At 48.8% G+C, this 18,034-nt stretch overlaps 1 protein-coding gene across 1 annotated transcript in view; it reads right to left on the reverse strand.

Moving 5' to 3' along the window:
* Window positions 1-10,553: 10,553 nt before the first annotated feature.
* LOC142452380 (coiled-coil domain-containing protein 162-like) overlaps window positions 10,554-18,034 on the reverse strand; it is an 84,093-nt gene continuing 76,612 nt past the window's right edge. Inside the window, exons 13-18 of the mRNA XM_075553742.1 lie at window positions 16,842-17,009; window positions 14,151-14,303; window positions 13,825-13,959; window positions 13,174-13,326; window positions 12,021-12,230; window positions 10,554-10,688 (exon numbers count right to left, since the gene is read on the reverse strand). Of these exons, the coding sequence (XP_075409857.1) occupies window positions 10,554-10,688; window positions 12,021-12,230; window positions 13,174-13,326; window positions 13,825-13,959; window positions 14,151-14,303; window positions 16,842-17,009 (954 nt within the window). The remainder of the gene's footprint in view (window positions 10,689-12,020; window positions 12,231-13,173; window positions 13,327-13,824; window positions 13,960-14,150; window positions 14,304-16,841; window positions 17,010-18,034) is intronic.

Genomic DNA, 18,034 nt, shown 5'->3' on the forward strand with positions numbered 1-18,034 from the left:
TTTCATTTATTTTATTGCCTGGAGAGAGAGAGAGAGTGAGTGTGTGTGTGTGTGTGTGTGTGTGTGTGTGTGTGTGTGTGTGTGTGTTGATTATGAAGTTTAATGGTAATGGATTTATCTACTGTTTTTGTTTTTTTGCGGATAGGTAGGCTGTTGTTTTGGGGTGGTCCCTAATTTAGCAGGTATTAAATGAGGTTGTATATTTTGTAATGGGGGAACAGAAGCTTCAGAATGATAGCTGAGAGGAGAGCTTGTGACATACAAATTGTTCCTTGAACAAGATGATAGAAACCTACTTGGGCTCAATTTTTATCTAGTTAGGAATTAATGAGAATATCTTTGCATATACTTGAAAGCTTAATTGAGGTTTCATCTTTCATCTGCCTCTTTCATCCCAGAACACATGTAAAGTTAAGTTTGGTTTATGATTTGAGAACTTGGCTTAATATTTGGAACTGAGCTACAATGCTGTCAAATTGGCTTCTTGGTCTATGTTTTAGGCACAATTATTCTCTATAAAATCATAGAACTTGGGCTGAGAAGAAAGAATATAGTTGAGTTCTCCCCTAGAATCTTTAAATTGTAGTTGTCAGGTGCCTTTGAGTTGATTCTGATCCTTGGAACTCAAAGTGACGAGAGTAGAATGGCCCTTAATTTTTCCAGAAAATGGGATTTTCTAGACTCATCTTTTTAGAAGCAAATTGCTAGGTCCTCCTCAGCTGTTGGGTGGGTTCAAACTGTTTTTTGGTTAACCATTCATTTAACCATAGTACCACCAGAGCTGCTTTATTTGGCCTTAGAATTCATGAGTTTGGATTTCATAATTGCCCTTCATTTTTCCATGAACTGTGAGGCTTGCTTATATAAGTTGTTTTTGCAAAGCTTGACCATGACTCCCTAAAACATAGCTAGAAACAAATTGTTTTGGTAAGATTAGGGTTCAAAAGAAGTTTTTGTACTTAATTACAGTATTTCTAGTGTGAGTCTACTTTTGGTGACGTGTTCACGTTTTTTGTGTTTGGCCTTTGTTTTTGAAGACACTTTGCCGGGATAACATTTCAGGATGCTTTAGGCTTTCAGTGTTGCCAGAGTACTGAGCGCTGTTCTTTTCCTTCCACTGTAGTTTATGAGAGATAGGTTGTCATCTTGACCTTTGTTCCTCTCCACTTGGCTTTTCTGGAGCAATTAAAAAAATCATTTTATTGGGGGCTCATATAACTCTTAGCACAACCCATACATATATCAATTGTATAAAGCACATTTGTACATTGTTGCCCTCATCATTCTCAGAATATTTGCTCTCCACTTAAACCCCTGGCATCAGCTCATTTCCCCCCCTTCCCCCTCCCTCATTAACCCTTGATAATTTGTAAACTATTACTTTGTCATATCTTACACTGTCGGATGTCTCCTTTCACCCACTTTTCTGTTGTCCATCCTCCACGGAGATTATATGTAGATTCTTATCATCGGTCCCCCCTTTCTACTCCACCCTCCCAGTATCGCCACACTCACCACTGGTCCCGAAGGGATCCTCTGCCCTGGATTCCCTGTGTTTACAGTTCCTATCTGTACCAGTGTACATCCTCTGGTTTAGCCAGATTTATAAGGTAGAATTGGGGTCATAATAGTGGGGGTGGGGGGAGAAAAGCATTTAGGAACTAGAGGACAGTTGTATGTTTCATCGTTGCTACATTGTACCCTGACTGGCTCATGTCCTCCCCACGACCCTCCATAAGGGGATATACAATTGCCTATCAATGGGCTTTGGGTCTGTCTCCACTACACACTCCCCCTCACTCAATGTGGGTTTTTTTTCTGATACCTGATCCTTTCGACACCTCGTGATCACACAGGCTGGTGAGCTGCTTCCATGTGGGCTTTGTTGCTTCTGAGCTAGATGGCTGCTTGTTTATCTTCAAGCCTTAAAGACCCCAGATGTTATATCTTTTGATAGCTGGGCACCATCAGCCTTCTTCACCATATTTAACTTGAACAATATTTAAAACTGTTCTCTATCACTCATTTTGAGCAGTTTATCTAGATGGCATGTAGCTGTCTTCATTCCATGTCTATCTCAGGCTTGTTAACCTTGGGGTTTTTCTAAGTCTTTGTTCCAGGTAGTTCCTATTACTATCTTCAGTTTCAGTAATAGTTTCTAATTGATCTAGTGTTAATCTCATGCGGTGTGTTTTTCATCTCAGATGTAGTTTTCAGAGTTAGAGGTTTGAGTTTTCCAACTCCCCTACATGCTTATGGTTGCTGTAACTTCATGGGAGCGTTAGAGGCACTTGGACAATTTCTTGTGTTCCAGGTACAGTCCTCGCCTCTGAGGTAACAGCAGTGAGAGTCACTAGCCAGTAGGTTCATTCCTTTGTTGTCTGCTGGTTTATTGATAGGAAAATGCCCCAAAGGGACAAAGGTTGGCCTCACTTTAATGGAGCCACTCTTTCCCCGGACAAAGCCACTGGGGACTAAAAACCGCTAAGCCAGCAGAACCTGGGTTTGAAGCTTGCATGTGTATTGGTATAAAAATAAGAGGAACCACTCTCTACACCTTCATTCCTGACTCCACACACTCTGGTCAAAGGAAATGCCACCACCAGTAGATGACAAAAATGCATCTTGGGACTCTTTCCTCTTACAACTGATACTCAGTAAACCATTAGCTTTGGGGTATATTAGTAATCACTTTACTGTGAAATCCGTGCTAGGAGGGATGCCTACTGGTGGTGGAACAGCATTCTGTGAGCCCCAGGATCCGATGTGCTGGCAGAAACGTACAGGCACTGGAAAGCAATCTGTGTGTGTGTCAGTCTTAGAAAAGGTGAATCTCTGCCCCCTCTGATGAAAACATTCAATACAATCAACCGTACACAGTTCAAGCCCTTGGGGTTGGTACTATATTGATCTTCGTACTTGACAGATGAGCCCTTGGCAGTAGTGAGTCATACTAGCTTTGGTTAGGGGAACCCATGTTGTCAAACCTATGCATAACCACTATCCCTACTACCATGTCCACATTGTTGATGAGCCCTCCAAGCAAGGACTAGGGTGACTGGAAGTGAGACTGACTGACAAGAGCCCATTATAGTCCACCTGATTAATAGCCACCTCTGCTGTGGATGCTCTCTGATGGGCCTTCCAGTAGTCTGCGTCCATTCTTAAAGGTCCATGCATTAATGTTCCTAGTGTTGCTTGGTCCCAAGCTCTTCATTTCGCTTTTTCCAAGCCTCTTAAGAATTGGCCACACGTTTAACTGCCTGTGAATGAATAGAGATCTGTACATCAGTCTGTTCAGACATGGTGGGCCACCAAACGTCCAGAGCTTGGAATTGTGTCCATTGAGGTAACTTTTGGTCATCGCTCTTCCGGGCACACCTTAGAACAAGCCATAGGACAGTAGCAAACCAGAAGCAGTTTTGTTTTTGTTTTGTTTTTTCTTTTACCCTAACCCTAACCCTACAGAAGCAGTTTCTCAAGAGGACAATAGTTAGTGGTGGAAGAGGGCTTAGAATCTACTGGGTCATAAGGCCAACAAGAAAGAGCAGCTTATACTATGATATGAACTTACAGCTGAACATTCTTTTGCTCTGGACCCCACTCAAATGTAGTAGTCTTGTGGGTGACTATAGGTGGGTTCAAGCAATCCACTCAAATAGAGAATGTGTTGCCTTAAATATCCCAAAAGGTAGGTCTATTGATCGCCAGGCTTCTTTTTGTGTGATATGTCCTCCCAGATGGCAGCCATTGCCCTCAACCTCTGGCCATCCAATCTTAATAACTCTAGAATCTGTATTGAGATGCTGCTGGTTGAGAGGCAAGGAGGGATCATTAGGAATACAAGTCAGCTCTATTTTAAAATCTGGGGCCTGCCCCTGCTTTACCCAAGACATTCAAGATATAATCACCTCATAGTACTGAAAGAAAAATTTGATAAACGATTCAGTGGTGCTTAGAATAATTTTTATTTCAATGCTTAGAGAAATGCTTTGTTTCAGTGCTTAGAGAACCTGGGCAAAGGAGATAGGATTACCAATCAGATTTGAACGGGATCCTAGATGGAGCAGTTTGAAGTTGGAAAGCTGCCCGCTGGGTACATTGTGCCATGTGGGGTAGGAAAACATCATCGAGCCTTTTTGTATGTTTAGTAGGTACCTGTAATATTGAGTAAAAGTTTGTGCTTTTTATAAAGATAAATACTTGTGATAACATAACAGTTTATTACTGGAAAGCGAGTGTTTTGAGAATGATGAGGGCAACGAATGTGTAAGTGTACTCTACACAATTGGCGTATGTGTGGATTGCTATAAGAGTTGTATGAGGCCCAATAAAATGATTTTTTTAAGTTATTACTAATAAGGCCAAGATTATTGGTTCCATGTGCATTAGGCCATTTAGCATGCTTTCTTGTGTGTATTTTCCTGCTGGTCACAAAATCAAGAATAAATTAGTCACTGGAAAGCCATTTCCAGGTAAAGAAAACTTTAATATTGGGGGATAATTAAATATTCCTTGATAATTTATCATTCATATTAGTGCTATGCTTTAAAAAATTGTACTCTTACGTTCCAGCTCTGTAGAAATTCCCTTTCAGCCAGTATTTATCTGACTTGTTTCATAGACGTTGCTGAAGGAGTCAGACCTTGGATAGGCTTGAGGACGCTCCAGCTAATAGTGTCTCATTCTTAGCCCTCGGGCTCTTTTTGCTTTGAGTCCTTATTCTGTACAGAAGCCAGTGGTCCCACCAGATACTTCTTTGTAGGGTCCACTCATTCCATTTGATCATTAACATCGTGAGCCTTAAGCCATTGGCTCTTCAATCTCAAATATAGGAGGTCTCTATGAATTTACTTTGTTACCCTGTCACAAGACTTATAATCACCAACCCCTCTCCTCTCCACCCTCATTAGTTAGAATACTCATTGTATTTGAAACTTTGGGTGGGGAGCGGGCCTGAGGCTACCCAAACCTACCACCATCAAATTGATTCTTACTGACTCTTTACAACAGAGCAGAACTGCCCTACATGGTTTCTGAGACTAAATCTTGACAGGATCAGACAGCTTCAAGTTTCTGCACAGACCAGCTGGTGGGTTTGAACCACCAGTCTTGCCCAACGCTAGACCAGCAGGGAGCCTTATTGGGCGGGTCAGCGGTGGTGAGAGGAATACTGGTTTGAAATGGAGATTGGGTGAACCCCCAAAGCCCTTATTTCATTTTGGAAGGCTTATGCAGAATTCTTCATAGACCGAAGAAACCTTAAACAATAAAGAATTGATCCATTTGAATTATGGTATTGAAAATGCCATTGACTGCCGGAGAACAAACATCTGTCTTGAAAGAAGTACAGCCAGAAGAGCGCTTATAAGAATCAAAGTGGGTGAGACCCTGTCTCACACACTGGGTGTGTTATCAAATGGGAGCAGACCCTGGAAAAGGACCATTCTTGATAAAATGGAAGGTCAGTGGAAAAGAGGAAGAGTCAATGAGATGGATTGACACAGCGGTTGCAGCAATGGGCTCAAAATTGAGAGCCTGGCACAGGACCAGGCAATGTTGTGTTGTGTTGTACTTAAAAGGCTCCCAAGAGGCAGAACTGACTCAATGGCACCTAACAACGAGAACAAAAATACAGATGGTACAAGAATTTCACGTTATGGGAAAGATGACCACACAGGATTGGTGAGTCCAAAAAAATTGTGGGGATTAATAATGTGGCCCACCTCGGTCAAGGACTCTGAATGTGTTCCCAACCTCTGTAGAGTGTCAACTGAGTGTTTAGAAATATTGTAGCAAACTTCTGGTCCAATAACCAGACCATCAATTGCAGAATCACAGTTTTGATAGTGGCCTTAGAATGATATCATTGTCTCTAGAGGAATGATTAAATTTTTTCTTCTTAATATTTTTCAAAGCAAAAGGGCAGGAATTACTGGCTGTGTTAATTAGAGGTGCAACCATCACTGGAGGGGGTCCTACAGTAAATATGTAACAGTATCACACCTTGGCATCCCAGAGAGAAGGCAGTGGAAGAGAATATAAAAGTCGTTTGGCATGAATTACAGCTAAAATATTAAAAAAAACTATTTCTTTGAATATGTGCAATATATACCTCAACCTAATATGTATTCCAAGGCTTTCCATGGAGGGTAGATTCTTCAAATGTTTTAAAATGTCTTCTGAAACTATTTCTGTTCTGCCAGGGAACTTAAAGGGCCTGGTGCTGCCAGTTAATTATAGCTCAGAACCCACACTCACTGCTCTGCACTCGCTGACACCCGACAGCACAGAGTAGAGCCGCCCAGAGTATCAGAAGCGGTAAATCTTCCCAGGAGCAGAAAGCCTCATTTTCCTCCCACAGAGCTGCTGGGGTTTCAAACTGTTGGCTTGATAATTAGCAGCCGGCTGAGTAACCCATGACCCCTCCAAGGCTCCTAATTATAGTAGTTGATTAACAGAAATTCAGAGATAGAACACAGCAAGGTGTTGGTTACTCACTTTCACACTGATGCCATTGAATTGTAATTGAATAGGTGCTTATGGGGCTTATTTCAAAACCAGGATTTAATACCCAGATCCAAAGCATCTCCCCAAAACAAACACTGCTCTCGAGTTTATTCCAACTTACAGAGACCTTATAGGACAGGGTAGAACTGTCCCTGTGACAGGTTCTGAGGCTGTAACTACAGAAAGCCTCCTGTTCAAAGCAGCTAAAAAAGATAATTTATACGAAACGATCCTACTGGAACTCTGGAGTAATCCTAAAACCATAGCTTCAGATTTGAAATTTGTCCCTGTTTCATGTTATCCAATATACCAGTACTTACAGTCTTTGGTCTTTGAGCTCCTCTTGTGATTTTACTGCTTGTAAAACTAGTCTTTAGCAAGTGTTGCTGGGAATACCCGGATGATGTGCAGGTTGGACTCAGAGAGAAGCAAGCTTGAGACCCACGCCCTAATGTTAAAAAAATGACATTATGACTCTGGTCAAAACATAGAGGTCCATCTAGAAAGCATAACATTTTAGAGCTTACAGTCGACACTTAATCTAACTGTTCCATCAATTGTGAATGAGGATGTCCCACCTAGAAGGCGTCTGAGGCTCACATGATCAAGTGAAAAGAAGGTGACTGGTGACTTGGATAATGGTGGAGACAAGTAGACGGAGCTATTCAAATTCGTAGGACTTTGAGGTTAATTGCCTGTCAAGGGTGAGCAATAGCTCCAGATTTCTGGCTCAAGCACTTGAATAGCTAGTGATGCCATTTGTCGATAGCACCCCTTCCTCCGGGACAGAACTTGCCCCGAAGGAGTCAGTGCGGGGAAGAGGGGAGGCCAGTCCAGTTTTGATCTAGTGAACCGGTGCACTGACTCTCAGGGCACACTGGATAGATAGGCCTTCACCAGAGACCAGTCAGACCTCAGGAGGGCTTGGAAAAGACAACCAGACAACTCACTGCCACTGAGTCAATTCTGACTCCTAACCACCCTACAGGACAGAGTAGAATTGCCCTTGTGGGTTTCTAAGACTGTAGCTCTTTACAGGAGCAGGAGTAGAGAGTCTCCTGTTTCTCCCTCAGAGTCATGGGTGGTTTCAAACTCCTGACCTTGTGGTTAGCAGCTCGATAGGGACCACTGTGCCACTTGAATCAAGGAAAAGGAAAACCACACGGAGCAGTGTCATGGGGAAAGTTCACAAGATAATTCCATCTGTAATCAGGTGCCCCACCCCCACTGCCATCAAGAGGACCCTACTAAAACAGGACTGTTCCCGTGGGTTTTCATGACTAGAAATCTTCACAGGGAGCAGAAAGTCACATCTTCAGCAGGCAGCTGATGGGTTTGAACCGCCGACCTTGTGGTTAGCAGTCCAGTGCTTAACCCACTAAACCACCAGGGCTCCTTCCTACTTTTTCAGGGGGCTTGAATTACTTTTTGTCTGCTTCCTTTCCACTTACTCAAGGTATTCTTGGGGACAAGCGTGATGGGTTTAATTTCTCCCCGAAGTGTTCGGCAGTGTATGAAGGTTGGGAGACTTGGGAAAGATTTGTTGCTGCAGGGAAGATGGAAAAGGAACGGACTTCACCATAAGCCAGCCCTGAACTCAGCCGGGCATCTTCCTCTCAGGCTTCAGTGACTTGTTCATAGTGGGGCCTATGACCTCAGCTAGTCTAGACAGAGCCCAGTCCCTAACACTCTCCCCTCATCAGAGCCCACGGCTGCCATGCTAACCTTAAACAGGAAGCCTGAGTGACGGAAGCCTGAGTGACGGAAGTGGCGACCACCTTGTTTGCCTTTCTGCAGCCAGAATTCTTAGAGCCCAAAAACGTGGAGAGAGAGAAGCCAGTGTTGGTGAAGCAGTTCTTCCATGGATTCACCTGCAACACTTGCCAGCTGTGCGGGCCACTCAGTGTCCTCTCCTTAGGGGAATTCGTGGTAACGCCAAGTAAAGGGGCTGGCCCCCGACCTCTGCCTCCACTTCTGACGTGGTAAGTGGAGAACCATGCTGGCAAACTGAGGCCAGGAGGTGGTGCCTCGGTCACGTCCACCTTCTAGCTGGGCCTGACCACTGAGGTAGGAGGAGTAGGAATGGCTGACTTTAGCCTCTTAAGTGTCAACAGGATAGGTGCTATCTAGCTGGCTATTTAGAAGACAGGTACGTACGACCTAGTGCCTGTCTTTGAGTGAGTCTTCCAAAGAGCAGAGAGGGACAGGCCAAAGCCATGGTCTCAGATTAACTTCTACCTCTACTTCCCTCCTGCCACTGTCCTAACGTGGGCCCACCCCCCTCCCTAATGCCCCACTCTTGTTCTCCTTCAGACGGGAAGAGGCACTGGAGAACAGGGGACAGCAAATTTAATTTTTAAAAAAGAACCACTACTTTCAAGTCAATACAGACTCAGTGACCCTCTAGGGCCGAGGGGAACCGCTCCATCGGCTCGCCAAGACTGCGCATCCTTACAGAAGCAGACTGCCTCCTCTTTCTCCAGAGGAGTGGCTGGTGGACTCGCACTGCCTACCTTCCACTTAGCAGCTCCTTGAGAACAAATGAGGACTTAGGAAAAGATTTTTAAGTCTTGACTTGGCAGAGGAGAACGGGAAGAGGAAGCTACCAGAGGGTGAGGAGAGGACAGTGTCCTAGGGCCCCTCAGGAGCCCTTGCTACTCTTTAACTTTGGGCTTGGTGGAGAGGCGCTGAGGGTGGGAGACGCCAGCACCCCATGTCAGGGCCCAGGCAGTGGCACAGATAAATAGCTCACTGGAGGCCAGACACACTCACTCTCTGTGAAACTGCTAGAATCCTGGAGCTGGAGGAGCCACATGGAGAATCCTGGCAGCACTGAGAAGCTTCGACTGCCACTGGATCCACAAGACTTTCCACCCACTGGCCTGTGATCTTTCTGCATTCAGTGTTATTGCATGTGTCTTGTGAGTCTGAAGAGAAATTGATAGATTGGTATTGGACATATGGACTAATATTGGACTTATGGGCTTCATCTGGGCAGAGCTGGGATGTTTTCTCAATATATAATTACTCTTCATATAGAGCTTTTTCTGAGATCATATGTGTGTTTATGAATATGTTTCTCTAGTCTACCCGGACTAAAACACCATTTGAACCCCATAGGATCATGGCTACGGATATTCTTGGTTTATTTCCAATAGTCAAATCTGAAATAGAGCTTAAAAATTATCCCTCATCATATCGTCGTGGATTGAATTGTGACTTCCCCAAAGATATACAGTCCTAACTCCTGTAGCTGTGAACATGACTGTGATAGTTAATGGGTATGTGCCAATTGGGCAGACCCAGGATTCTTCGTGATAAGACACTGGAGGAGCTGGAACAGACAGAGAACCCCAGGATCGTCAAGGAAGAACCATCAACAGCAGGGCACAGTCAAGATCCCTCCCTGCTTGAAGTGGTGGGGGCAGCAGAGCCATGCCACTCCGAGACCAGAGGCCGAGGCAAGGAGACCATGAGACAGAGCAGAGGAGCAGCACTGAGACTGTGAGCGAGTGCGCTTCCTGGCCAGTGGAGACTGGAGGCCAAGGACCCACATGGCAGAGAGAGAGAGAGAAAGAGAGAGAAAAGAGGGGGAAGAGAAAGGGGAAGAAGAAAAGAGAAGAGAGAAAGACTTGACTGCTGGCTGAGGAGAGGTGTTGCTCTAGGCAAAAGGCTCTATCCTTTACATTTTCTGATCCTAACTTGTAGTAACCTGTTAACTTGCCTAATAAATCCCATAATTGTGAATTTTGTCTATGAGTTCTGTGTGGTCATTGCAATGAATGATAGAACCCAGTAAGAATCGTAGACTATTCTGAGAGTAACAGTTGGTCAAAAAAGGATGGAGGGTGGGGCAGCTGGCCTTGGGCTGTGTACACTTGGAGCCTCCCCCTGTGTAGCCAGAGGAAGTCAGATGTCAGTACTGCACAGTGAGCTCTAGAAAGTTCTGACGAGGTCAAACTGGATGCTGATTGATTCGTCCCACAAACGCCGAGCACCACCGGGTGCATAGCGGGAGCTCTCCTCACGGAGACAGGGACTTTCTAGATTAGGGAGGGGGCGTCCTTACCGTCTGGGGGGCTCATCTGGACCGCATCGCTCAGCTGGCTTTTCAGCTCTTCTACTCGCTGGAAAGCGTCCAGCTTCACCCTACGCTCCTGGGCCAGCCGGCTTCTCATCTGACGGAAAAGGTGCTGAGGCAGTGGAAATGTTTTTGGGTGCACACCCAAGTTCTGTCCACTCACAGGGGGGTTCCTAGGAAGTCCTGGCTGGACTAAGCTCAGCCCTTTGAGAATCCCGAGTCTCAGAGAGGCCAAGAACTTGGCCAAAGGAGGACCGGCAGTAGCTGGTGGGAGCTCCTTATAACCAGGAGGGAGTTACCTTACAAAGGTTAAATCTCTTACGCTTGTTTCACCAGTGGGGTAAGGAGAGAAGGGGTCCAACGGGATCTATTTACACGGGAGGAGCAGGGGGAGCGGAGGGCCAAGGGTCCAGTTCACACAGGACCTCGGAGGTCAGGCCAGTATCAGCCTGGAGTCCTGGCAGGGGCTCCTGGAGCATTTCAAGTCAGGGAGAGACCTGCCCTCAGTGTCAGAGACCTGCACTAGCCTACCCGCCCCTTCCCGGAGGGAACTGGCTGCATTCCGCAGCAGCAGCTCTGCCTGTGACCGCCCTGCCCCCTCACCAGCGAGTGGCTGGGTCCACAGTACACCTTCACTGCATAGTTGACAAGTGATGGGTCTTTTCAATTCTATGTGATCATCTCTAATCTTTTAAATGATGAAAAAGCAGTGTTTCCTAATCTCAAAAATTGTACCTGTATAGACTCAACCAGAGGCCCCTCTCACCCTGAGCAGAGTGGGAGCCATGCACATCTGGTTCCACAATGCTCCCTAAAGGCAGCTGTCCCTGTGTTGTGTGGAAGTGCTCAAGTGTCCGGTAAAGCCCGGCTGATCCTCGGATTTGCAGAGTTAGGAAGACCTTCCTAATATCCTTGGTCCAGGGTCTCTCAGTGCACGCGGTGGATGTGCGAAGGGCTCCATCCCCACGGGAGGTCCGCCTGGTCCTGCCTGGATGGTTGCTGTGAGCCCGTGTTTGGGTTTAGAGTAGTTTCCTTTGGAGGGCATGGGGTCCCAATGAGTTGGAACCAACTAGATGGCACTTGACAACAACATGATGGCCACTTAATACTTGCTACTTTTTCAGATTCCTCCTCAGATTTTTCTAAGGACTCGGAGTTCGAGACTCAAGTTCTGTGGCAGCATGTTTTCCATGTGGGTTGCAAGTGCGCCAAGCTTTTAAACCTCAAGTCGGTCAGCCTTGCTCTCCTGCTGTTAGCAGAGGACACTATCGACCCAGCAACAACAGAAATGTCACCAATTTCATGGCGGGCCTAAATGGGACCAAGGTTGAGATGCCCTGCTCTGGAGAACCAGACGGGGCTGGAGAAGACCGGAGAGGGAAACCCTCTGGATGGCTTACTGTGGTCACTCCCTCCCACCAGAGCGTACCTGTCGGAGTTCTCTCTGGGTTTTTTTCTGTTGAATCTGGCCCAGTTTCGAGGCCCTCTCTGCTTCTTCCGTCAGGAGCTGCAACTGCTGTTCTTTCTGTTCCACGTCACCCAAGAGCTTCTCCATGCTGGATGCGCTCATGAACTCCAGCTGCTGCCGGTTGAGAGCTTCCTGGGCCGCTCTGTGTTCTAACTCCCTCAGCAGTTGAGCCTGTGGTAGGGAAAAAACAAACCAAAAACCGCAACAAACCCCAACCCTCAGGAAACAGAAAAGTAGAGCCTTTCTGGATGGCAGAATGCAGCCGACAAGAGGCTGGCCCACACTATCCCTAACCCCTCCTTCAGGGCCCGGCAGTGGACCGAGGCCGTGAATTCTTGGGCTCAAGAGAACACAGCTCAGCTTCCCTGCCCTTCACCTGCCAGCAGTAAGACCACCAGGGCCTCGAGCCCAGCCTGGGATTTATCGGGTAAGTCCTGAGACGACGGGACCAACCAGAAATCACCCAACTCGGAAAGCGATTACTGCAAGTGACAGACCAACACCTGGCCAACTCTTCCTTCCAAACTGTGATCATCGGGTGCCTGTGAGCTGACTAACCGACTAGCTAGCTCTCCCCAGCTGCATGTGGGCTGTTCCTCAGCCTCTATCTCAAGACAGCAGCCTTCAAGGTGTGCTGGGGGAGACCCGGCTGGAGCCTACATGTAACGGGTGTGGGAAATCAAACTCCAAACTCGCAGCCAGGGGGTTGATTCCAACTCTGAGTGAGCCTACAGGACAGAGCGGAACTGCCCCTTTGGGGTTCTGGGACTTTAAATGTTTAGGGAGCAGACTCCTCTAAGGAAAGACAAGTGGCTTCCAAACAGCTGACGTCATCGTTAGCAGCTCAATAGTACCCCCCTAGGGCCACCCCCATGGTGAGCACATGAACAGAGGGACTCCTCTTGTACTATGAAGACCATTTTATCAACTTAGCCAGATCTGAGAGCAAAGGCCCGTTGGCCACTGCCCGGGGAAAGGAGGGAGAGTGATGCTGAGGTACTGGCCATCTTTGTCCGTTAAGATCCGCCCAGTGTCAGTCACCCTGGTGGCCACCGGTGGCTTTGCGGAACGCGCTCAGATGGAGGGAGCAAGAATGGCCTGGCAGCCCAGGTACCTGGTTCTCCTGCCGCTTCCACAAGCCCACGTTGTCCGCCTGAGCCTGGGCCAGCGCCTGCCGGAGAGCCAGCAGCTGTTGACGCAACAAGACCACTTCTCGCTCTGCCATGAGCTTGGTACTCAGACACTCCTTTTGACTTCGAATGGCTTCCTGTAGTTATCCCAAACACAGCAGCACGACCATGGGCAACCAGGGTTGTTTCCCAGGTCTTACCCAAACCACCTTATCACCCACCCTCCCCACCTCTGGTCTTAAAAATGCTCCACAGGAACGGCCAGCAGGATGGTTGTAAGTAGGCAGAGTGACACAGGCCAGCGCTGATAGAAGTGTTCAGAAAGAGTTCCGAGGAAAGGTTTCCAAACCATTATCAAGACACCTTGGGGTTTCCACATGCTTTCCAACCGACTTTCCATTTACTACCGCCCGACTCCATTGAGCTCAAGAAGTATCATGGCTGAAACCCAATGGCATGTAGACAGAGCCCTCAGCTCTGGGCTCCTGTCCCTCTTTCCCAAGGCTCTGACCACACTTGCTCCCCAGGGAAAATCCCTACTGGTCAGAGTCTTGGCCCAGCACTGCCACCCAACCCCAACTCAGCAGCCGCAGCCAAGCTCCAGGCCGGGCCCTGCCGCCTCGCCCAGTGCTCACCTTCTCTGCGCGGCTCAGCTGGTCCCGGAAGCGCGCCTGCTGCACAGCCAACTTCCAGTGGCCCAGGACCCTGGCTTTGCCCACCATGGCGGCAGCTGGGCCACAGCTGTGCTCCTCCATAGCCTGCGGCTGCTCCTGTGAAGAAAGCTCATTTTCAGGAAAGCTTCTTCCCAACACCTTCCTGGGGCAGGACTCAAATCCTAGCCTCAGAAACATGCCTTTCAAAAATGACGCAGTCGTGCTGGACCCTGGTGCCCCGCCTGAATGTCCAGGCAAGCAGACTGGGGTGGACACGGTGACCAGCGGGGCTGCATGGAAGCACGTACTTGGGCTGGGCTCTCTGGCGTGCCTTCTTCAGGTCTGGCCGAGCCCCATTTTTTCTTCAGGTTCCTCAGATTGTCAATCCCTTCTCTTCTCACCTCGCCGATGAGCTCACACACTTTCTGGACCAGACTTCGCTGGTTCTCATCCAGCTTCTCCTGCAAATTGTAAACCGGAGGTAAGGAAGTGCCAGGGACTCGAGGGGAGTACAGAGCAACCGAGGAAAGGGCAGTCTCCCTCCAGTGCTGACTAGGCGATTTTATGTCAACTTGAAGATGCATGAAAGTTTAGGGGTGGAATTCAACCCGCCAATCAGGTCATTCATTGCTTGATGGTGCCTCCTTGGGGGGTGTGGCCTTCCTTCTCATACAGAGGATCCGTGAGCCCCCTCTCTTTCTCCCCCTTCCCCTTCCTGCTTGCTGGTGACCCTAAGAGCTATCGGTGCCCTGCCACATTTCCACGGACCTTGAATCCCACACGACTCTGCACCCACTGGCCTGTGATCTTCCTGCACTCTGCATCATTGCATGTAGCTGCGTGAGTCTGAGGAGGGAATTGGACTTGTGGACTCGTATCAGACTTACGGACTTGAGCTGGACTGGGCTGGGCTACTTTCTTGGTTTATAATGATTTGATAGCTCTTTCTTAGATGACTGCCACTGGATTTGTTTCTCTAGTCTAACACACTCCTAAAACCCAACTCTCAGGATGGATTCCACACTCAGATATCATCTGCCCAATTATCCTACCAGTTCCCGTGGCACCCGAGTAGAACTGTGATCTGAAGGGTTCGGTTTGCCTCTGATCACCAAGGGGTCCTCTCGATAGACTCGAACTGCCAACCTTTGGGTGAGCAACTGAGATGAACTGTTTGCACCACCCAGGGACTCCCCACACCACCCCCCCCCACCCCTTCCCACCTTCCCCACTGGTTTCTTCCTGGATTCTATGGGAGTCACACTGGCCTTCAAACCTTGGGATGGCTGTGTATCTGGGGCATGGCCAGGGTGCCAAGGCCAACTAACAGGCAGAGTGACGGGAAGCTGCCAATAGAAATCTGCTGACTGAACTGTCCTCTGGGAAACCCCAATTCCTGCATTTACTTGGGAAGTTGGTCTTAGGGTTCTATGCCACCGTGGGTCTCAGATCAGAATCTGACCAGCCAAACACTGGAGATGAGCTCCCACCAGGGAGCCCCCATGAAAAGAGAGGAAGGAATCAGGCTGGCTGCCCCCATAAAACAGCTCCTTCTGGGGGGCTTATCGTTAGAGGGCATGGACTTGATCATTGGTAAGTGCAACTGCAGACCCAGCATCCTTGGGGGCAGGGGTGGCGCTGGCTGAGGTGTCCTCCTGCTCTGACCCATCTCCATGGACAGGACAGGACAGTGAGCGGCTGGGCAGCCACGGCAGCCAGCATTGCTGCTGGCCTCATAGCCAAAGCTTCGTCGCATTCCGAAGACCCTGACCGAGCACAGGGAGGGGTCTGGCAGAACTGTTTTCTCCTGGGAGAAGTAGGGAATTTATTTTTTAACTAGGACTCTGTCAGAAGCTAGGAAGAACTTGAGGAATTTCTCCAACAACCTCCCTTCTGAAAGCTTTCTCGGCAAGTTCCCGCCTCACTGTCCTCTCCCCGCCCACGGCATCAGGGCCACTACCTTTTGGTTTTGTTCTTTGAATATTTGTAAGCATTTCACGTTGGAGGGCCCTTCAGAAGGAAGAAGGGGCTCGCTAGTCTTCTCAGGAATGACCAGGTCGGTCAAGGCAAAGCCCACTCGGGGCTCCCAGGGCAGAGGCGAGGAAGAGCAGGGCCAGCGCAGGGGGGTGGGGGGGCTGGCTCTGTGGTGCACCCAAGAGCAGAGAGGCGGGGAGATGAAGGGAGGCGGTGTTGCTCTTGGGTGGGGCACATGGTTTGCAGCTGTTCGTGGAAAGATCTCAGGTTCAAATCCAGTTAAGGCATCTCAGAAGAAAGGCTTGGGGATCCACTGGCCCAGGTCAGCCATGGAGACAGACCCCTGGGGAGCACAGCCCTCCCCTAACACACTTGTGAAGGCTGCAGGTTGAAATGGGCTCCAGAGCTGCTGGCTTGCTGGGGTTGGAGTTGGGGCTGGTACTGACCTTCTCACTTGACCCCTGAGGGCACATTTTAGGTGGGCGGGGGAGGGGGCATCCACCTCACAGCTGCCCAGATCATGGAAGGAGAGTGTGAACGGCTTCCACGACACTAGACCCGTGGGCAGCTTCTTCCTCTTCTGCCTCTTCTGGGAGGGGTCTTTACTGAGGGAGACATCTCTGGAAGCGGATTCAAAATCGGTCCCAGTCCAGTGCGCTCTCAGGAGCCTGGGGCTTGGCCTGGCCCTGTGCTCTCCCATTAGCTAGTGACACTCAGTAGACAAACAGTGCTAGACACTGCGGGGACTTGGGCCTTCTGTACCCAGCAATCAGATGGTAATCGGCAAGAAAGTGTGAAAAGTAACACGCAGCTCAATACCTAGCGCCCAATGTCCACCATGGTCAGAGAGTGGCAACCTGCCGAAAGCTTAGGGCTGGCAAGTGGGTGGACACTGAGCATCTCCTTGCTACGAGGCCCCTCTGTCATCAACCCCTCTGAATGCAGTCACTGCGAGTCAGCTACTCCTGGGCCCTCCCCCACCCCCCTTTGCAGGGCTGCCTAGAAGCCTGACACAGGACACTCACTTTTATGTGTAAGCAGGTCACAAACAAGGCTTGCACTAATGCTTCATACTCTTCTTGGACTTCTTTCCGAATCTGCTTTCTGAGATGCAGATTCTTCTCTTCCAGATCGGCGAGCCGGGCTCTCAGAGCAGTGGTTTCCAGCATGAGATCGTGGCTGAGCTCGGTCACCTAGCAGCAGGAAGCGTTATGAAGCGGAAACCAATGTCGGGATGCCAAAGAAGGGCCACAGACAGTTCTGTGGGCACCAGTGCTGAAAGGGCACTTTCAATCCGAAGCGCCCAGGAGGGTAAATAGGCTACTCTCCAAAAGTGGGCCGAAGAAGCTAAGGTTAGCTGAACGTCATAAGAGCTCAATAAATGGTTGCTTGGCTACAGGACCCCCAGCAGAAGCAGCACTTAAGCCACCTGCAGTTGGGAAAAGGCTCTTGGCCTCCATCTTTAATCTGGCCTGCAGCCCAGCTCTCTCGGCTTCTTTTGGGGAAGGAATGCACTTTAACGTAAGGAGGCTCGGTGGCATAGTGGCTCTGAGTTGCGCTGGGATCTGCAAGGTCAGCAGGTTGCCACCACCAGCCTCTGAGGGAGAAGGACGGGGCTTTCTCGCTCCATAATGAGTTACAGGGGTAGCCTGTCCTGCAGCGTCGCTAGGAGTCGGCATCGACTCGGTGGTGAGGTTTTGATTAGGCACTCCAGCTGGTCTCAATAGAGAAAAGAAAAAGGGAAATGTGCAAAAGAAGTAAAAAAAAAAAAGCAGAAACTCAAGAAGAAAAAAGAAATGCCCTCTAAGGAGAATTGCTTAAAAACGCCACCACCGGAGAGGTCTGGGAGGCTGGCCCAGCACCATAAATTAAGTGGATTCCTGCCCCTCCCCCAAAAAGAATTTGTTCCAAAGGACGGCATTGACTGCAGCTCTGGGAGATGGACATATTTGATCAGAGCACACGGGAGCAGATGAAGGGGCAGGAGGAGAGAGTGGAGCACAGCCTGGCCCACCAGGCCGTGATGATGATGTTCCTGAGTAGAGCAGCCAGTCCACAGAGAGAACAACATGGCTGGCCCCACTATGAGACATGATGCCCCTCAGTGACTAAGGGCGATACAGGGGACAGCACCGGAGACACAGTGTGGGAATTGCACCTGACCTGATCCCACCACACCGAGGCAAATCACTGGGGGAGTGCAGCGGAACAGCAAGGG

The sequence above is a fragment of the Tenrec ecaudatus genome, chromosome 7 (assembly GCF_050624435.1).
Source record: "Tenrec ecaudatus isolate mTenEca1 chromosome 7, mTenEca1.hap1, whole genome shotgun sequence".
NCBI classification, from domain to species: domain Eukaryota; kingdom Metazoa; phylum Chordata; class Mammalia; order Afrosoricida; family Tenrecidae; genus Tenrec; species Tenrec ecaudatus.